Source organism: Littorina saxatilis, unplaced genomic scaffold (assembly GCF_037325665.1).
Source record: "Littorina saxatilis isolate snail1 unplaced genomic scaffold, US_GU_Lsax_2.0 scaffold_401, whole genome shotgun sequence".
Classification (NCBI taxonomy): domain Eukaryota; kingdom Metazoa; phylum Mollusca; class Gastropoda; order Littorinimorpha; family Littorinidae; genus Littorina; species Littorina saxatilis.
The window spans coordinates 32856-47550 of record NW_027126979.1 but is presented as its reverse complement, the minus strand read 5'-3'; the positions used below and the strand labels follow the sequence as shown (position 1 = coordinate 47550).

Sequence of the window (14695 nt, the reverse complement as noted above, 5' to 3'; positions counted from 1 at the left end):
AATTCAATCATTAAAAGGAACACTGCTTCCAATAATAATAATAATAATACTGATAAAACATTATTTTATAGCGCTGTTCACCGCCGAATGGCAGTCTCATGGCGCTTTACATTAGACATTAAAATTTAACAATGTACATAAAAAGTTTCCTCGTAAGAAATAACATACAAGCATTAAACACAATTCGTAAACAACGACCACGTATAGTTATATAACATAATATAGAAAAAATGTTTTTAAAAAGATGAAAAAAAACAAACACGTAATGTAAGTAATAGACACATAGTTACACATAAAAAGTCTGACAATAAAACAGAACTCACATAAAAGCGTACTTACAAACAAGCGCAGTCATAGCATCCAAAAGGGAAAAAAACATAGAGTGTTGAAATCAGGTAAGTATGTCTACCGCTGAATACCAAACCTCCTACTGTTGAGTCCATTCCTGAATTCAGTTTTTGAAAGTACACAAAACTCAGACCATTTGACCCATACACTTGCCTTTGTTTGGACTGATCATGCTCAAGCCAAAGTTAATGCAAACCACATGTTCGGTCAACACATGCACAAGTTAATGTTTGTAGGTTGAATTTTGGGGGGTCACCCTGTATTAAACAATTACAGAACATAATGAGGTTACAATTACACAGGCAATCCAAATATCCCCAATTTCGCGGATTTACTCAAAAGTAAAAGAAATTCCACCAACATGTTTTATAGTTTAACCCAGGTGAAAGGGACACAATAGTACCCAATATTGACGGACTGTGTGATGATATCTTCTGCTATGGTCTGTTGAGACAGTGATATCAAAATCGAGACCGGAGGTCGAGATTTTGATATCACTGTCGAAACAGACCAATAGCAGAAGATATCATCACACAGTCAGTCAATGTTAGATATATTGCTAATTCTCTGGACATTTTGTACTTACTGTAAAGAAATTAAAAAAAGTATTTGTCTCAGTTTTGGCTGTTCCATATCCCTCCCTCTTATTATTATTTCTTTTTGTTCACTCTTTTCTTGTACTTTTCAGTATTTAAAAATGTTTTTTCTTTCAGAAAGTCTTTAGTCACTTGCTCAACTAAATTCTGGAATCATTACATTGTTATATATATTTGTTTGTTTTTAAATTTAGGTGTTTTTGTTTTTGAAGTGGGGAAGCAATAAAGAGGTCGTCGATATCAAAACTGATATCGACGGAAATGTCGTCGATATCACTTTTGCACTGAGCTCAGTTTTGCCAAATTGACCAATGGAAATCCACGTAACATATGAAATAGCAATATTGTTTTTTTCATGACATGCGCAATTTATATTTCACCAGCGTGGGCTAAATTCATATTTACATGGCAAACATGCCTCAATTTTGGGGGGCAAGACTCCCACCAGGGGCTATGCTGCCCCCTGGACCACCTTCAAACATTCTTCCTTGAATGTATTTCCTGATTACAAATACAGAGGCTAAGATTGCAGTAAACGAAAAAACGTCGTTGAGTTTACAAAAGCTAAAGGTCAACATAACCCCCGAAAGATTCAGTTCATCCAAATTCTCAATTATCTCATACATTCTGATAGCCCGAATGGTTCCCGTCATCAGTTATCTCAAGTCTCGGGTTAGGGGTCAGTCAGTCTGAATAGTTCGGATCATCAGATTTCTCAAGCTTCGGCTGTGGGGTCAAATAGTCTGAATAGTTCACGTCATCAGACATATCTTGAGGGGAATAGAGTGTGAGATAGTCTGGCGGATTTTCTGCGTCAGTGCTCTCACGTGGCATGGAAGGCGTCAGATAGTCTGAACCATCCTCTTTTCTGTTTGCAGCCTTTTCTGGTGGTGAATTCTGCACTTTGCCGTCTCCGTGCCCTGCTTCATCGTAGCCGTCACACTCATCATAGGGGTTGCACGGGTCTTCATCAGCAGAACATGTTTTAGTCAGTAAGCTGGCAATGTTGGGATTTTCCAAGCCGATGACGTCATAGTCGCTGACAGGTCTTTCGTGTTGCTTGCTGGAAAGAAAGGACACACAGTGATTACAGGTATCGACTGAGTTGTTTCCCTTGTGTTACTGTGGAAATAAACACAGGTACCACAACAGAAGTACTGTTCTAATGCAAGGCTCCATATTCAAACCTGTGTTGCCTTGAAAAAGCTTCTAAAAAAAACAACAATATGACACAATGCCATGAGCCAACAATGTGTCACGTTATCTTTGTCAGCTGTACAGTATGCTGGCTTGTGCTGTTGGCGAAAGAAACGCAATTCATTCGCGCCCACTGTTGCAAGTGTGTTTTCGTCATTTTCAAATTGTCGTAAAATATGAACAAGATAAGGTATTACAAAAAGAAAGACAGATTCGTGGAGGATATTTTACTGGCTGTACGTAGTGCATTTTATTTAATCGTTTGTTTGTTACCTTTTTATAAACTGTGTAATACAGGGTAGGGTGAAAGTAGCGGATTCAACCTTACCACGCACACACCTATGTAGCGTAATTATGTTGCTGCATTTTAGCTTTCAATTGGGAGAAAACAACCCACATTACCAAATGATGGGACAATGTAGTAATGAACATGCAAGTGAACACATATTTTGTGAAAATTATGATTGAACATAAGAAGCTGTGATGTGGTGGAACATGTAACTTCAGCGTTTTCAGAACCACTTAACTATTGATTTATTGTACCCATTGTAGTATGTAACAATGATACCCACAACGAGGCGCATTCATGGAACGAGATAGGCTACCACGCAACCGCAAGAAGACCAAGAAACACAAGCCATGTCAATATAATAACGAAGAGACAAAGCAGAGGTGCTGAAAACTCCCCAAGTCGAAACCATGTAAGACAACAAGCTAGACAACACAGGCCAAGAACAGACAAAGCAAGGTTAAACAAATCAAAACAAGTCGCGTAAGGCGAAAATACAACATTTAGTCAAGTAGCTGTCGAACTCACAGAATGAAACTGAACGCAACGCAACGCAGCAAGACCGTATACTCGTAGCATCGTCACTCCACCGCCCGTGGCAAAGGCAGTGCCAGTGGAATTGACAAGAAGAGCGGGGTATTCGTTGCGCTGAGAAGGATAGCACGCTTTTCTGTACCTCTCTTCGTTTTAACTTTCTGAGCGTGTTTTTAATCTAAACATATCATATCTATATGTTTATGGAATCAGGAACCGACAAGAAATAAGATGAAAGTGTTTTTAAATTGATTTCGAAAAGAAAAATTTGATAATAATGTTTATATCTTTTTTTTTCAGAGCTTGTTGTTAATCCAAATATAACATATTCATATGTTTTTGGAATCAGCAAATGATGGAGAATAAGATAAACGTAAATTTGGATCGTTTTATAATTTTTTTTTTTTTTTACAATTTTCAGATTTTTAATGACCAAAGTCATTAATTATTTTTTAAGCCACCAAGCTGAAATGCAATACCGAAATCCGGGCTTCGTCGAAGATTACTTGACCAACATTTCAACCAATGTGGTTGAAAAATGAGGGCGTGACAGTGCCGCCTCAACTTTCCCGAAAAGTCGGATATGACGTCATCAAATACATTTATCAAAAAAATGAAAAAAACGTGTGAGGATATCATACCCAGGAACTCTCATGTCACATTTCATAAAGATCGGTCCAGTAGTTTAGTCTGAATCGCTCTACACACACACACACACACAGACACACATTCACCACGACCCTCGTCTCGATTCCCCCTCTACGTTAAAACATTTAGTCAAAACTTGACTAAATGTAACAAAAAGGAATATGACACAATGAGATGCAAGATATGAAAATGCAAGAGTGGTTAAGACGTCACGGTAACTCAGAACATGATTGACATGCCATACCCAAAACTGGAGTTGTCAAGTTCAAATCCCAGGGGACTGAGTTGCATTGGACCCTGGCGACCACTGTGCCCGGAAGCTGTACTCTGTCCGGCAATGGCCAGGGCGCTGTAGTCATGCTCGTCGTCTTGTCTTGCTTGTCTGCCTGCATGTTGCCAGCCTAGACGTCTGCAACAATAGTTATGAAATAAACACGACGAATGCTACAACTACGAACTTGGTTCTCGTTTGTGGGGTTTCAGTGTATCCCATATATGTTGTTTTTGTTGCTGTATTCGTGTAGCATTCGTTTCTTATTAAGTAAACATATCGAGAACCTGTTTGTTTGAATCAACTACAGTCTTAAAGTAATTGCGCAAGAAAAAGATGAAGACTCAGGGCACTCTTGAATAAGACTTGATTCAGGAAAGCATGGTTTCAAAGTACATTTGTAATGAACGTTAAAATGGAAGTTACCATTGAATTGTCTTCTCAGAGTGAAGAGACAATGCTGATAATACTGGAATGTTCGCGAAACACAGATATCAAAATGATTTTTTTTTTAAACAGTGAAACAAACAGACTGAAATCAATATAGACACTAACATATGTAGAACAAAGGGAGATACTGAAATAAGTTAGAAAAAAAGCATGGCGGTGAATCTGATTTGGCAATGCGATCAAACGGGGGTGGGTATATGTGTGTAGTTCTAGAGCCTAACCTGTAAATCACGACGACAAGAACGACGAGAATCAGCACCACCAGAAAGCCAAACACTCCTCCAATGCTTGCACCAAGGACAACGGTGGAGCTGGAAGAAGGTTCGTCCTGCTTTACTGTAGATACACAAACATATCGATCGGCACTGACTGCTTTAAATATTCTACGATTCAAAAATTCCATAGGAAATAATACCAAGAGTTACAATTTATTTTTAATCGAAGAACTTTCACAACTCGAAATTTCACATCCGCTATTTATCAATATATAAATATACAAAGGATATATATGTTACAGTCAAAACGGGAAATCAGTCATTACGGGTAATGACTAAAAGTTTTAGTCATTTCCGGAAATGACGGTTTTGATCAGTCATTACTGGAAATGCCTAAAATCTTTAGTCATTACCCGTAAATGACTAAAAATATGCTCTAGACATTACCAGTAATGACTGAACATGAACTAAATGTTCTGAGATGAATCCCATTATTACAAAAATTGTGAGTCTTCATAGTTTGCTCCCCCACAATCATCTAATTTTTATCCAATTATGCATGATATTGTGTTTCCATACAATATTTAACATAAGTCAATATTAAACTTTCCGGAAATGACTAAAACTTTTAGTCATTACCCGTAATGACTGATTTCCCGTTTTGACTGTAACTTGATATAACCCTGCCCACCACTCTGTGATCCGCGAATAACTGTTTCTCGCAGGCTCAGGATTGTGTCACAGTTAAGGTCTGCCGTATCCAGGAGTTTTTGTGGACATAGTTCAAACCCACTCCTTTCATACGAACCTTTTAGAATCCCATGTTTTGTTGCAAGAGTGTACGTGTTGTTATCTCGCCTATCCAAGACAACTGCCAAAATGTTTCTGGGGTCCCCTCGGCCTCTGTCAACGAGTGGAATCGGCACGGCAACATTGTCACCCTTTTCTGCAGGACAAAGTTCCACCCTGCTCCTCTTTACCATCCGTTCTGCCTGCTTTTCTTGGCACTCTCGACTGGCTTGACGCTGAGACATAATTTCTTGCTGTCGCTTTTCCAAGAGAAGGAGTGCTCTTTGGTTTTCAGCCATGGCCGAGAAAGATTGTACGTGTACGTCAACTGTTGTGGTTGAAACCCCAGATGCACAATTGCCAGGTGGGAACAGAACACCGATAACTTCTTGTGCGTCACAGTCTGTCGGTACTGTGATGACATCCTCGACTGTGTTGATTGATGGAGATGGAGTGTGAATATCTGTGATGTCATAGGATTCACCTGCACTCACTTTGTTGAAAAGTCCAGAAACATCCGGTCCTACAGGTTCATTTGGAAGATCTTCCATGAGATCAACTGATCCACCTGCCGCCAATTCGTCCAAAACCACAGCAGCTGCTGAGTTATTTGGAAAATCTTCAGTGGTGTCCTCTGTTCCGCCATCTACCGTTTCATTCAAAATGACAGAGGCATCTGGCCCCAGTTCGGCTTGTGGCGATGCAGTGGAACATGCAATAGCCTGGAGATCATCTTCTGTCTGCAACCGATCAATCAAATCCACAGGCAGAGATGTGGAACTGAGGCCCACTCTTGGTTCCACTCCAAACATTGCCAGGTAGGGAGATCGCCCGATGCCTGCGCTGTGGGATCTGTTTTTAGCAAACTGCACACATCTGAGTCCCAATGACCAACCCGTCGTTTGATTGTCCGTCATCCATGCAATTAGCATATCTTTGATGTCGGAGTTCGCTCTCTCGACCGAACCCTGGCTCTGGGGATGCCGTGGCTTTCCGTGGACGATTTTGAGTTCCGGCCAGATTTCCCGCAGTTCCCTTATGATGAAAGCGGTGAACTCAGATCTATTATCTGACTGTAGAATAACGGGGGCTCCAATCAAAGTAAAAATGTCAACAAGCTGTAGCGCAACTTCACTTGCTCGTTTGGAACTGAGTGGTCGAAGCACGACAAATTTGGTAAGATGGTCCTGATATACCATGATCCACCTGTATTGTCCATCCTGCATTGACTGAAAGTCGATGAGATCCACTTGACCCCTGGACGCGAATTCATGGGACAGAATGGGTCGAACAACCACTCCTTTGGCTCTCTTCCGTTTTGTTTTCTCCTGGCAAACCTTACAAAAAGACTTGAACAGTTCAACGCTTTCTCTCAAAACATTAGCAAACTTTTTTTCAAGCTCTTTCAGCATGCGGTCACGACCACCGTGACCAGTTGCTATGTGTGCAGTTTTAATAATGTCGAAGGTGTCTTCGATAGTCACAAAGAAGATTGGAGAGTCTTCAGGTGTCGTACGTTTCTTGATCAGCTTCTCCATGTGGCCACACTGCAAAACTTCATATCTGGAATACAACATATGATTCATTTAATATCACGAGAAAGAGATAGAGAGAGAGAGAGAGAGAGAGAGAGAGAGAGAGAGAGAGAGAGAGAGAGAGAGAGAGAGAGAAAAAGAGAGAGAGAGAGAGAGAGAGAGAGAGAGAGAGAGAGAGAGAGAGAGAGAGAGAGAGAGAGAGAGAGAGAGAGAGAGAGAGAGAGAGTCTAGTTAATTACTCATCTAGCCAGAAGTTTGTATTGCCTGCTTGTCTTCTTTACAAACATATCAAAAATCACAACAACAACAACAACAAAAGACAGAGAGAGAGAGAGAGACAGAGGGAGAGAGAGAGAGAGACTGAGAGAGAGAGACAGAGACAGATTTAATTACTCACCGAGCCAGAAGTTTGTATTGCCTGCTTGTCTTCTTTGCTTGGGGTTGCAGTTGCTTTAATTCATCAATGATTCCGAAATATTTCTCTTTCGGTAACAAGCACCTTTGGGTTTGTTGATACCTTTTGTACAATTCCTCTGTAAACTTCTTTTCCAATTCCATACTGGCTGTGTTGATCTACAAACTCTTTCTGTGCTTCAGCGAGTGTGATCGTGAATCATAATTGTGGAAAAAATTCTACAGTTAACAAGAGTTCACATAATGTGTATTGGTAATCGACAGAAAGCCGAGTGAGCTAGTATTCACATTCCGCATTTTCTTGACTAGCAGTCAGGCAATAAGGGTAAAAAATATTCACAAAGTTTAGTCATTTACGGGTAATGCCTAAAGATTTTAGGCAATTCCGGTAATGACTGATCAAATCAGTCATTTCCGGAAATGACTAAAACTTTTAGTCATTACCCGTAATGACTGATTTCCCGTTTTGACTGTAACAAAAGCCAAAGGCAAACTCCTCCATATCCTCCTTGATTGCCTTCACAAGGTATACGTATTGTGTTACTTTGATTCGTGTCGTACGCATTTTCCCAGCCCAGGACGCAATTTAGACGATTACATATCAAATGATTTTACGCTATACATCGTCACGCTCATAAAATAATTGCCTATGCCATTTGTTTATGTTTCGAGAAAAACGCAAACAAATGTACTTGGTTTCTGAACAATCTGCCTATCTCATTTTAGTTATAAGTTGCAAACTGCCTATCTCGAGCGGTGACAGCTGAATAATGGTGAGATAAAGAGCTGACAGCAACATTTTCAATCAGCAAAACTGCGTAACAACCCACAAAGAGCTTTTGCATACTTTCACATTCACAAAACAAGTCTTCCTGTATCATAAAGAAAAAGCGCCGAACTCAAGATTCGAGATCGGCAGTTTTGCTTACGTTACCGTGGCAATGGTTTCCGATGGTCTGAGAGTTTGTACTCTCTAACACAATATTTTATTAAACAAAGTTTTAATTTTGTGTTTTTGGCATGCTAGACTCAAGAAGATGACAGCATATTATTATCATATTCTTTTACACTGGTGCTATAGGATGGGTTAACGTAAAACAACGCCTCTTCAGTTGAATTAAGAAACCATTAAAAGACGTATGCACAGGTAAATATGTGAATGGTCAAAATAATATTTCTATCAGACCTGGGAACCCCTGTTTTGCACTTGGATTATTCTAAATCAAATTAAATGAGCGTACTCCACATAGCATTAATTTTGAAGATCCATTATTCAAACATGTTTTACACGCGCCCGTCGCATCGTTAATTGAATTTACCAACACTTTTAAAACAAATGCTTGTGTCAATGTTTACTGACAAAAAGTGTAGTCATGTGCCAAAATACTGGATTGGCTTTGGGATGCGTTTGTGAAGAAAGCAGTCAAGGAATTGTTCTCGTCGAATTTGTTTCCACTAACCGTACTGCTCGTATACTAGACAATCACGCGTACAAAATAAGGTGAAATTGTATTGGTTCCCAAGTCTGTAATATACGCATATTTACCACACTCAGTGCCTGTGTAGGTGTAGCCCCGCGTGCATGTTTTGATGAGTTTGATCAGAACCTCTGCTTTCTTCAGGACTGCATCAATAGTCTGGGGATGAAGAGATAAGGATTAGGGCGTGTTAAAGTGGTTGCATTGGTGGGTATACTTAATACTGAACACATCATATTTATTTGCCCAAGATTGTGAGTTTGCCCTGGTTAAGAAAACATCCAATCTAGCCAAGTACACACGCATATTTGGGATCTCTGGGCTGCCTATTGCATTTGCTGGGTTTGGCAGACCCTTGAATTTAACCCCCGCGGTATAACAAACTGTTTTTTTCAAATGCTCCACAGGCATTTTTGTTTAGTCTGATCTTTAGAAATGTTTGTTTTAAATGGCAATTCATTCAAGTAAAAAGAAGTTATGAAATTTGACATGAGAGTTCCTGGGTATGAAATCCCCGAATGTTTTTTTTCATTTTTTCGATAAATGTCTTTGATGACGTCATATCCGGCTTTTCGTGAAAGTTGAGGCGGCACTGTCACGCTCTCATTTTTCAACCAAATTGGTTGAAATTTTGGTCAAGCAATCTTCGACGAAGCCCGGACTTCGGTATTGCATTTCAGCTTGGTGGCTTAAAAATTAATTAATGACTTTGGTCATTAAAAATCTGAAAATTGTAAAAAAAAATAAAAATTTATAAAACGATCCAAATTTACGTTCATCTTATTTTCCAGCATTTTCTGATTCCCAAAAACATATAAATATGTTATATTTGGATTAAAAACAAGCTCTGAAAATTAAATATATAAAAATTATTATCAAAATTAAATTGTCCAAATCAATTTAAAAACACTTTCCTCTTATTCCTTGTCGGTTCCTGATTCCAAAAACATATAGATATGATATGTTTGGATTAAAAACACGCTCAGAAAGTTAAAACAAAGAGAGGTACAGAAAAGCGTGCTATCCTTCTTAGTGCAACTACTACCCCGCTCTTCTTGTCAATTTCACTGCCTTTGCCATGAGCGGTGGACTGACGATGCTACGAGTATACGGTCTTGCTGAAAATTGGCATTGCGTTCAGTTTCATTCTGTGAGTTCGACAGCTACTTGACTAAATGTTGTATTTTCGCCTTACGCAACTTGTTGCCTATTGCCAACAAAATACGAACACTTCATGGCGGACAATTAAGAACAACTTTTTCACAAAATATTTCGTGTATTAAATTACTTTGCAAAGTAAGAAATAAGGCACCTCAATCTTCAAACGTGTTTTACAATTCGAGGCCGATGTTTGTTGCTTTGTCGTATTAACACCAAAACAACGCAACACATACGTTCAAACTGTTTGAAACATGTACCAAAAGCAGAAGGAAGAGCTGTATTCAGCTGAGATTTGTTCCCTCTTCATTTACTGAAAACGTATGATGAGCCTGGTAAAACTCTCTCGGAATTATCCACCCACCCCATCTCTCTCTAGGTGTTATCGGTGTCAGTCAAATAGATTAACCAAATAGTTTGGCTTAGAACAACAAGCAGCCACACTGTTGCTTCTGGTATGTGTTTACCCCTATTCACAAGTTTGGACCGATCTATGAGGATTTACTAGACAATCTGCACAATCAGCAGTTAGGAACGCTTATCTAACTGATTTTAGGAAGTTATCGCCGTCTTATTGTCGTCTTCAATGACCAAACTCATTTGCCATCAAGAAACGTCTCCTCCCAGTCATCCCTAGGAGTGGTGTATTACCTTCAGATCAAAGGCGTCGTCCTGAGCTGCACGAACCAACACAATCTCAGTTGATACAGCGGTTTGGTTCACTTTGGATGGAAGGGTGTCTCTGTACAATTTGCAAAAACAACGTCATCAAGTGAGTGAAGTGCAGCGATTTCGACTGCATGTACATAATACAGCAGTATTCCCACCTTTCTCTGTCTCTGTCAGTCTATGTGTGTATGTGTGTGTGTTTGTGTTTGTGTGTGTGTGTGTGTGTGTGTGTGTGTGTGTGTGTGAGTGTGTGTGTGTCTGTTTCTCTCTCTCTCTCTCTCTCTCTCTCTCTCTCTCACTCTCTCTCTCTTTCTCTCTCTCTCTCTCTATCTCTCTTTCTCTGTCTCTCTCTGTCTGTTTGTCTCTCTCTCTCTCTCTCTCTCTCTCTCTCTCTCTCTCTCTCTCGCTCCCTATATCTCTCTGTCCCTTTCTCTTTCTGTCTATGCCTCAGTTTCTCTCTTGCTTTGTATCTCTCATATTTGTCTCCCTTACTCTGTTTCTCTTTATATATCTCAAGTACGTGCGAACTTACATATAGACAAAGACAAATTATATTTAATCAAACACACTTGCACTTGCACTTGCACGCACAAACACGCGTACCGAAATATGCATAATTAACTTACAATATAAACCCTCCCCCCTCTCCCCGCACACACACACGTGCGTAAAATACACGATTGACAAAAGGGTCTTTCCTGGCAAAATTGTATAGGCGTAGATAAAAATGTCCACCAAAATACCCGTGTGACCTGGAATAATAGGCCGTGAAAGGTGGATGCAGCGCCTAAAGGCAGTCGATCTACTGGCCGATGTGAATGCGTGATATATTGTGTAAAAAATTCCATCTCACACGGCATTAATAGGTAACATGCGCCTTGAGTCGCCTTGTGTGGTGAGATACGTGCGCGATATAAATCCTCGTAAATAAAATAAAATAAATAAATAAAAATAAAAAAGGCTGCGTAGTTATGTGTACCTTGTTCAATACCAATTTAGCATGACACCCATTGTCTGATTTATTGTATGGTTGAATGGTAAATTGATGTATTAGTCTGTTAATTTATATGGTTTAAATCCATGTAATGGTAATGTCTAATGCGCTATTAATATCACAATGCCATTGCATTGAATTGGACATGTCATGTAATTGTTTACCAACATGACGCCATTATGGCAGAAACATGCCTCCTCTGGGTACCTGTGCAAACCTTTCAAACACATCAGAAATCGTCGTCGTCAAGTAATTTTGGCGTAGGTCGATATTTGTAGATTTTTACTTTTTTGCGCTTTGGACTAAGCAACGCATTCTCCGTTACCTGGTGCTTTCAGAATCTAAATGCAATTTGAAATCCACCCGTGAAGAATTGGTGTACCTATTGATATGCAGAAATGTGCACAAAATGGCGTACCAGAGATACAAACGGCGTAACTCTACCAGAGAATGTGTACGTTACAGTCTCTGACTCTATACTGATCAGAGAAATAGGACAAACAATGGCGTAATAGTTCGAATAGTTGTCTCTCTCTGCTGAACAGTTGTAGAAATCGACTTACGCCAAAATTGCGTGTCGACGACAAAATATAGAAGCGGTTTATACAGTCGTAGCACTTACGGCACTTGTTTAATTTCTACAATGGTCGTGATAGACTTCGAATATGTGCCGTCACAGGTGGCAGTGACGAAAGCATTGCTGCATTTGTCATCCCTGCAAAGGCCAGGCCACTCTTCGCTCTGTGTTACAATTCTAGCATGAACAGTCGTCTCCACTTCATTCTCCTTCTCGTGGGTACAGACAGTCAGCAGCACGTACTTTAGTGTCAAAGTGGCTGTATTCTGAACCTTGGAGGGATCTGAAAGACAAGCTGGATTTGGTAATCTTCTTATCTTTAGCGTTGTTGCTTATAGGCATGCACACAACAACATTCATCTTAACAAACCAAACACCACAACAACAAAAACTGAAATTAAATATCAAAATAGGGCAAGCAAGCAACATGCTGTGAGCAGTGATATCAACACATTTATCCATTCTGTCGGCCTCAAATTAAAACAACACTGGAAACCATGCACTCATCACCGACACCATTGTTATGTTGTAGTAAGACGGAGCATACTCGTTTTGGTGGAGCAATCGAACGTAGCTACTTATCTAATATGCATACTCTGATTTTCCAGAGTTCTAAGCACATAGGCAAACATGACGTACCTATATATGTTTAGATCCAAGAGAAATAAGGAGCATAATAATGCAACAATGACAAATTTAATATCAAAACTAATTGAATATTATGTAAGCTTCCGAGCTAAAATGTCATCCCAGAATTCTCATTTTAAAGTAAAACATTTCAGATGAAGGGAAATTCAGAAGTCAGGGCCGGACTACCGGGGGGTTATGGGGGTTGCGCAACCCCCCCCCCCCCCCTAGCCTGAACATGTACCTTACTTATTTAAAACATTTTTTATTATTGCTTATTTTATGCCGTTTCGTGCAAGGAGCGACCATTTTCTTATCTCAGAATATGACCTACCCATCAGCTTCAGGGGGCTTTGCCCCCTGCCCCCCACAAGGGGCTCTGCCCCTTGACCCCGCCCAGGGGGGGGGGGGGGGGTTCTAGGGTTTCCGGACCCACCTTATAAATATGAAAATATAAAAATATAAAAATATTGAATGAGGTATACATTTCTTTATTTTACATTGAGTTTCAATTTTGGGGGTTATAATCAGTGACAAAATCTGCTGCCTGAAACTGGTAATGATCATCCTCAGAATGCACCAGATTGCACCATTTTGCATCCTTTTTTTCAAAATTTTGAACTGATCCGCCCCTGCCGCCAGGGGGGATATCCCCCTGGACCACCTCTAGCAACCCCCCCCCCCCCTCCTCTTAGCCTAGTCCGGCCCTGGAAGTGGTGTATACATATATCACAGCATCACACACATCAGCTTTTATTAAAAATGTACAATAATTTGTGTAACTATCCTATTAACTGACTTACTGGTTGTTACAGTGGCGCCAATGGTTGTCAGTTCTAATGATGGTGACAGGCTTTGTGAGGTCATCTCTAAAGCAAAAACAACATAATCATGGTAAATCCAACAGAATGGTATAAGTTCAACAGTTGGCTGGCGGGTGGTTTTGTTTGTGTTGTTGTTTTTGCTGTATTTATGTTTTCTTATAAAGTGTTTTTGTTTACCGCGTCAGGACGGCACATTTCTGGTTTCACTAGGCAAAAACATAATACCGGTATAGCCTGTATAATGCATTTTGTAAAACTTTTTTTTCAGCAAGTGGACGAGGTTATCATACCCTTGTTTTTAAGTAGGTGTGCGTGAGTGTGTGTGTGTGTGTGTGTGTGTGTGTGTGTGTGTGTGTGTGTGTGCGTGTGTGTGTGTGTGTGTGTGTGTGTGTGTGCGTGCATGCGTATTAGTGTGTGTATGTGTGTTTGTGTATGTGTGTGTATATTTTGCTGTGTCCATTGCTCCATTTCATGTTCGCATTCTGCAAGATTGTGGGTGAGAGACATATGAGTTTGACAGAGCTGTACGAAAACAGAGCGGTGCGAATGATTGCAAATGACAAAGCACATGACTGTAATGGCACAGTACTATAAATGACTTCCATCGCGTCGACGGTTCCGTGTGACAAGCAAATAGAACTGTCAGGGCTAGTACAAGTTTGTTTCTCCATTAACCATTACGCTGTTAAACAAACATTAATGTGTTTGTGATTCCGATGCTGCTGTGTTAGGTTTGGATTATCTGAGGGGGAAGTTCTTCTGTTGTTGTTTTTGAGGGATTCAATGACTGTTGGTGTTGATGAATCTTGTACATCTTAATGGCATATTTCCGATGTGGTAGTTTGTGATTGTTAAACGGAATCGTATGTCATGTTTTGTGTATGACTCTTTTACATATTTGTTTAAAATCTTAACAGCGAGAGATGTGTATGCAGAGGTGTTTTATTTGAGAAAAATGTTGTTGATAAGTACATATATTTAGATATACTATTAATGTTGTAGTCTTTCGTGAGAAGATGTATATAGTTGTGAAACCATTTGAGGCAGACTGGGCCTTAAACGTTTCTTTCTACACTACCCGT

General features: G+C 39.9%; 1 protein-coding gene across 1 annotated transcript; it reads right to left on the bottom strand.

Moving 5' to 3' along the window:
• Positions 1–1092: 1092 nt before the first annotated feature.
• LOC138955446 (uncharacterized) lies at positions 1093–13656 on the bottom strand. The gene is made up of 7 exons (XM_070327052.1): positions 13593–13656; positions 12208–12445; positions 10574–10664; positions 8833–8923; positions 4555–4669; positions 3857–4021; positions 1093–2007 (listed from the first exon to the last, which is right to left on the bottom strand). Exons 1-7 carry the CDS (start codon positions 13654–13656, stop codon positions 1629–1631), a joined length of 1143 nt encoding a protein of 380 aa, XP_070183153.1. The 3' UTR covers positions 1093–1628.
• Between the last annotated feature and the right edge of the window lie 1039 nt (positions 13657–14695).

Bases quoted from the DNA above. Each gene is read 5' to 3' on its own strand.
- LOC138955446 (XM_070327052.1), bottom strand. From the start codon at position 13,656: ATGACCTCACAAAGCCTGTCACCATCATTAGAACTGACAACCATTGGC. The intron at 12,446-13,592 runs GTAAGTCAGTTA...CTTGTCTTTCAG, and splicing joins TGGCGCCACTGTAACAACCA to ATCCCTCCAAGGTTCAGAAT. The intron at 4,670-8,832 runs GTAAATATGCGT...GTGTATCTACAG, and splicing joins CTACACAGGCACTGAGTGTG to TAAAGCAGGACGAACCTTCT.